The sequence below is a fragment of the Oncorhynchus nerka genome, linkage group LG18 (genome assembly GCF_034236695.1).
Source record: "Oncorhynchus nerka isolate Pitt River linkage group LG18, Oner_Uvic_2.0, whole genome shotgun sequence".
Taxonomy (NCBI): Eukaryota; Metazoa; Chordata; class Actinopteri; order Salmoniformes; family Salmonidae; genus Oncorhynchus; species Oncorhynchus nerka.
The window spans coordinates 20,625,152-20,631,684 of record NC_088413.1 but is presented as its reverse complement, the minus strand read 5'-3'; the positions used below and the strand labels follow the sequence as shown (position 1 = coordinate 20,631,684).

General features: G+C 43.2%; 1 protein-coding gene across 1 annotated transcript; it reads right to left on the bottom strand.

The window, feature by feature from the left end:
• Positions 1–1,096: 1,096 nt before the first annotated feature.
• Positions 1,097–3,937, bottom strand: LOC115120669 (C-type lectin domain family 4 member M-like). The gene is made up of 6 exons (XM_065003664.1): positions 3,789–3,937; positions 3,535–3,636; positions 2,361–2,657; positions 2,096–2,241; positions 1,905–2,005; positions 1,097–1,373 (listed from the first exon to the last, which is right to left on the bottom strand). The coding sequence occupies exons 1-6, from the start codon at positions 3,910–3,912 to the stop codon at positions 1,202–1,204; spliced, it is 942 nt and encodes a 313-aa protein (XP_064859736.1). The 5' UTR covers positions 3,913–3,937; the 3' UTR covers positions 1,097–1,201.
• Positions 3,938–6,533: the final 2,596 nt, after the last annotated feature.

The following is a 6,533-nucleotide window of genomic DNA, read 5'->3' as shown; positions in this document are numbered from 1 at the left end:
ACAGTGGTAATTGTTAAAGCATTTTCTGCAGCATAATATAAACCATAATATACATCATTCCATGTCTCTACAGGGTCATCTGGTCCAGAGAATCTCAACACAGTCCTCCTGCTCAGGGAACAGGACTTGCTATTTGTGATGATGGACAGGACACTATCATACCAGGAAGATATAGATCATAGAGGGGAAGTGGAGAACAAAGACTAGTTGTTAACATATATTACATATCATATGTAACAGCCCCAAGATAATTCAGGGAGTTTCCAGAACTCCTCCTTCCTTTCACCTTTCTGCTGATTTGGACCCTCTGTTTACTCCCAAATATACATCAACATGTTCAGGAGGTCCAGGACTACAAACATGGGTCATTATTTCTACCTTTATTTAACTAGGCAAGTAAGAACAAATTCTTAAAATCAATGACAACCTAGGAACAGTGGGTTAACTGCCTGTTTAGGAGCAGAACAACAGATTTACACCTTGTCAGCTGTCAGATTAGAACTTGAAACCTTTCAGTTACTAGCCCAACACTCTAACAACTAGGCTACCCGATAATATCCATATAAATGCTTTGACAGTACAAACTGCTCAAGTGGATTTTGAGGGTGAGTCGTCTTAACCAGTGAGGATGAGATGGCGACATAATTGACCGTAGCCCACTTCTCTCCTAATGAACCTGATTGGTTGAGTTTGAGTGACAGCTGGTTGAACCACTGAAAATACCCATTTCACTTCCCTCTTTTGTTACCCATATAAGGGAAATGCAGTTAAATGTGAGCATTTGATATTGTGCCTAAATGTAACTTGACAACAAAGATTGACTGTCAAAAAATATTAAGTAACATCCATTGACACCCTTTGATATCTCTACTACACTCATTGATTGGTGATACAGTCAACTCCTATACAGTGTATGTAATGGTGGTTTGGTACTGTTGAGAATGTCATCACCAGGCCTAAATTGGAGCATGTAAATATCTGTAGCAAGTAAGAAGATTGAATTTTATCTGGAAATGGTGAAATGCACTGCATGCAGAGTGTTGACAAAATCAAATGTACTAACTTGATGTTGACTCGTACACAGGATTTTTTTTTTGTGAGGAAATAAGTAAGGCTTTTATTAATATGCTAATACAAAGAAATACAAACATGTGCGTTGGTTTGAGACACAGAGAGAGAGAACTGCAGGTTGCTGTATGTATTACAGTATGTTGTCATGGTGATGTTGAAATGCTTTCTCACAAATCCAGTTGAGTTCGCTGTCACATGACAAGTCATTCCATGCCTTTAGAGGACTCTGATCTTCGTGTATCTCAGCACAGTCCTCTTCCCCAGTAGGACCTGCATTATCAGGCTGTGGGACATACCAGTACCTACAGGGTTAAAAACAGTCAGATATCATGTTTAATACCAGTACCTACAGGGTTAACAACAGTCAGATATCATGGCTAATACCATTACCTACAGGGTTAATAACAGTCAGATATCATGGTTAATACCAGTACCTACAGGGTAAACAACAGTCAGATATCATGGTTAATACCAGTACCTACAGGGTTAATAACAGTCGGATATCATGGTTAATACCAGTACCTACAGGGTAAACAACAGTCAGATATCATGGTTAATACCAGTACCTACAGGGTTAAAAACAGTCAGATATCATGGTTAATACCAGTACCTACAGGGTTAAAAACAGTCAGATATCATGGTTAATACCAGTACCTACAGGGTTAACAACAGTCCGATATCATGGTTAAGACCAGTACCTACAGGGTTAAAAGCATCACAATCCTAAATAATATACAGACATGTTTCATAGTTAACTGTGTTGCCATCAATGACAATAACCTGTATAGAAAAAGGTTGATTGTTTTATTAACAGATTAGTTATCATCTCTCACCCTGTGGTCAGTGGGGTGCCGTCCACCCATTTCCAGGTCCCCTCCTTAACAGAGTCAGTCAGACCAATCCAGACTCTCTTCTTGAGGTTGAAGAGAAACTCCTGTTGTTGAGAAAGATAAATATATATTAATGTTTGATCATATCTACCCGTCTCTCTCTCTCTCTCTCTCTCTCTCTCTCTCTCTCTCACCTGTTCCTTATCGCTGTTTATGATCACCAGGTCTGCTCCTCTCTCCAGACAGTCCTGTCTGCTCTTCTCCCAGGTTTTATCAGTCTTCTCAGAGAGGAAGTACCAACTGGATTCAAATTTCTGCCAGCCTTCAGGACAGGTTTGTTCTACAAGAAAATAACATGAATTTCCTTCAACTTATCACCCTGGATAATTAATGAAAGAATACAGACACACTATACAGTTTGTTGGATTAATGATCATTTGTTACTGTAGATTTACTCACTGCAATTGGTAAGCCTCCCGCTAAGAAAATCTCTCTCAGTCTGTAGTTGGTCTCTTTCTTGAGTCAGGTTGTTGTAACTGGTCTGTAACTGGTCTCTCTCTTTAGTCATGGTGATGTAAATTGTCTGTAGCTGGTCTCTCTCTCTAGTCAGGTTGTTGTAACTGGTCTGTAACTGGTCTCTCTCTGTAGTCAGGTTGTTGTTACTGGTCTGTAGCTGGTCTCTCTCTTTAGACAGGTTGTTGTAACTGTTCTGTAGCCGGTCTCTCTCTGCAGATGAGTTCCTTGAGATGTTTCTGTCTGCAACAACAATAAAGACGAAGTTGTTTACTAAAATAGATCATATCAGAACTATTAAATCTGAATTATAATAACTATTTAAACAGTGAACAAAATTATAAATGCAACATGTGTTGGTCCTATGTTTCATGAGATGAATTAAAAGATCCCTGAAATGTTCCATAATGCACAAAAAGATTATTTCTCTCAAATGTGTTTACATCCCTGTTCATCAGCATTTATCCTTTGCCAAGATAATCCACCCACCTGACAGGTGTGGCATATCAAGAAGCTGATTAAACAGCATGATCATTACACAGGTGAACCTTCTGCAGCAGAGAATAAAAGGCCACTTTAAAATGTGTAGTTTTGCCACAGATGTCTCAAGTTTTGAGGGAACGTGCAACTGGCATGGTACCTGCAGGAATGTCCACCAGAGCTCTTGCCAGATATATTAATGTTAATTTCTCTAACAAAAGCGGACTCCAATGTTGTTTTAGAGAATTTGGCAGTACGTTCAACTGGCCTCACAACTGCAGACCACGTATAACCACACAAGCCCCTGACCTCCACATCTGGCTTCTTCACCTGTTGGATCATCTGAGGGAGGCTGCTGAGGAGTATTTCTGTCTGTAATAAAGCCCTTTGTGGGGAAAAACTCATTCTGATTGGCTGGGCCTGGTTCCCCAGTGGTTGTAATCTGGCTGCCAAGTGGGTGGACCTATGCCCTCCAAGGCCCACCCACGGCTGAACCTCTGCCAGTCATGTGACATCCATAGATTAGGGCCTAATTTATTTATTTCCATTGACTGACATGAACTGTAACTCAGTGAAATCTTAGAAATGTTTGCATGTTGCGTTTACATTGCTGTTTAGTATAGATATACTGTAGACTTACATTGAACAGACAGGCCTATGATCCCAGCCAGTAGGAGAACACACAGCAGCCCCAGACACACTGCAGCAACTCCAGAGGGTCTCTTCCACCACTGAACATGTACTGAATCACAAATGATTAAACATCTTGGGTAATGTGTTTTACTGTATCATCCAGGATTGGGACAAATAAACCTGTAGTACTACAGGATAATCTCACCTGTTATATGAATTGTGTGTGTCATTTATTTGCGTGTTTGTGTGAGTGTGTGTTACCTGAGTGCTGGTCTCCTGGTCCATTATTAGGAGCAGTGTCTGCTGTCTCTTCTCTCTTGGTGCTGGTCTCACCGTCTCTCAGGGTGTCTGCACTGACGTAGATATCCACAATCCTCTCCTTCATCTCACCTCTGTTAAACTTGACCTTCTTGGTCATATCTGGCACAGAGTAGATGTCCTCAGACATCTCAAATCAAATCAAATCAAATCAAATTTTATTTGTCACATACACATGGTTAGCAGATGTTAATGCGAGTGTAGCGAAATGCTTGTGCTTCTAGTTCCGACAATGCAGTGATAACCAACAAGTAATCTAACTAACAATTCCAAAACTACTGACTTATACACAGTGTAAGGGGATAAGGAATATGTACATAAGGATATATGAATGAGTGATGGTACAGAGCAGCATACAGTAGATGGTATCGAGTACAGTATATACATATGAGATGAGTATGTAGACAAAGTAAACAAAGTGGCATAGTTAAAGTGGCTAGTGACATAAGAATGCAGTCGATGATCTAGAGTACAGTATATACATATGCATATGAGATGAATAATGTAGGGTAAGTAACATTATATAAGGTAGCATTGTTTAAAGTGGCTAGTGATATATTTACATCATTTCCCATTATTAAAGTGGCTGGAGTTGGGTCAGTGTCAATGACAGTGTGTTGGCAGCAGCCACTCAATGTTAGTGGTGGCTGTTTAACAGTCTGATGGCCTTGAGATAGAAGCTGTTTTTCAGTCTCTCGGTCCCAGCTTTGATGCACCTGTACTGACCTCGCCTTCTGGATGATAGCGGGGTGAACAGGCAGTGGTTCGGGTGGTTGATGTCCTTGATGATCTTTATGGCCTTCCTGTAACATCGGGTGGTGTAGGTGTCCTGGAGGGCAGGTAGTTTGCCCCCGGTGATGCGTTGTGCAGACCTCACTACCCTCTGGAGAGCCTTACGGTTGAGGGCGGAGCAGTTGCCGTACCAGGCGGTGATACAGCCCGCCAGGATGCTCTCGATTGTGCATCTGTAGAAGTTTGTGAGTGCTTTTGGTGACAAGCCGAATTTCTTCAGCCTCCTGAGGTTGAAGAGGCGCTGCTGCGCCTTCTTCACGACGCTGTCAGTGTGAGTGGACCAATTCAGTTTGTCTGTGATGTGTATGCCGAGGAACTTAAAACTTGCTACCCTCTCCACTACTGATCCATCGATGTGGATAGGGGGTGTTCCCTCTGCTGTTTCCTGAAGTCCACAATCATCTCCTTAGTTTTGTTGACGTTGAGTGTGAGGTTATTTTCCTGACACCACACTCCGAGGGCCCTCACCTCCTCCCTGTAGGCCGTCTCGTCGTTGTTGGTAATCAAGCCTACCACTGTTGTGTCGTCCGCAAACTTGATGATTGAGTTGGAGGCGTGCATGGCCACGCAGTCGTGGGTGAACAGGGAGTACAGGAGAGGGCTCAGAACGCACCCTTGGGGGGCCCCGTGTTGAGGATCAGCGGGGAGGAGATGTTGTTGCCTACCCTCACCACCTGGGGGCGGCCCGTCAGGAAGTCCAGAACCCAGTTGCACAGGGCGGGGTCGAGACCCAGGGTCTCGAGCTTGATGACGAGCTTGGAGGGTACTATGGTGTTGAATGCCGAGCTGTAGTCGATGAACAGCATTCTCACATAGGTATTCCTCTTGTCCAGGTGGGTTAGGGCAGTGTGCAGTGTGGTTGAGATTGCATCGTCTGTGGACCTATTTGGGCGGTAAGCAAATTGGAGTGGGTCTAGGGTGTCAGGTAGGGTGGAGGTGATATGGTCCTTGACTAGTCTCTCAAAGCACTTCATGATGACGGAAGTGAGTGCTACGGGGCGGTAGTCGTTTAGCTCAGTTACCTTAGCTTTCTTGGGAACAGGAACAATGGTGGCCCTCTTGAAGCATGTGGGAACAGCAGACTGGTGTAGGGATTGATTGAATATGTCCGTAAACACACCGGCCAGCTGGTCTGCGCATGCTCTGAGGGCGCGGCTGGGGATGCCGTCTGGGCCTGCAGCCTTGCGAGGGTTAACACGTTTAAATGTCTTATTCACCTCGGCTGCAGTGAAGGAGAGACCGCATGTTTTCGTTGCAGGCCGTGTCAACAACTTACTGTGTTTTCTGACTGTACTCAGGTTCTGGTACTATCGTTGCCCCTCTGTCTGTGTCTGTTTCTGTCTCTGCTCTGAGTCTGTGACTAACTGTTTATGATGTTATCCTAATAATAAAAGGGAAATGTAGGAAGAGGAAGATAATAAAAGTGTAACATGGTGGTTGAAGTTGGGACATTTTCTGCTCCAGTACATCTTTATAGCTGATTCCTGAGAACAGTGGACTTATTTATCAGGAGAAACTGTATAACCTCATGTTGTGTCTACTGTCATGGCCTCATGTTTTGCTTGATGTACTGACCTCATGTTGTGTCTAACGAACTGGCCTCATGTTGTGTCTACTATACTGACCTCATGTTGTGTCTACTGTACTGACCTCATGTTGTGTCCAATGTCCTGACCACATGTTGTGTCTAATGTCCTGACCTCATGTTGTGTCTAATGTCCTGACCTCATGTTGTGTCCAATGTCCTGACCTCATGTTGTGTCCAATGTCCTGACCACATGTTGTGTCTGATGTCCTAACCTCATGTTGTGTCTAATGTACTGACCTCATGTTGTGTCTAATATACTGACCTCATGTTGTATCTACTATACTGACCTCATGTTGTGTCTAATGTAC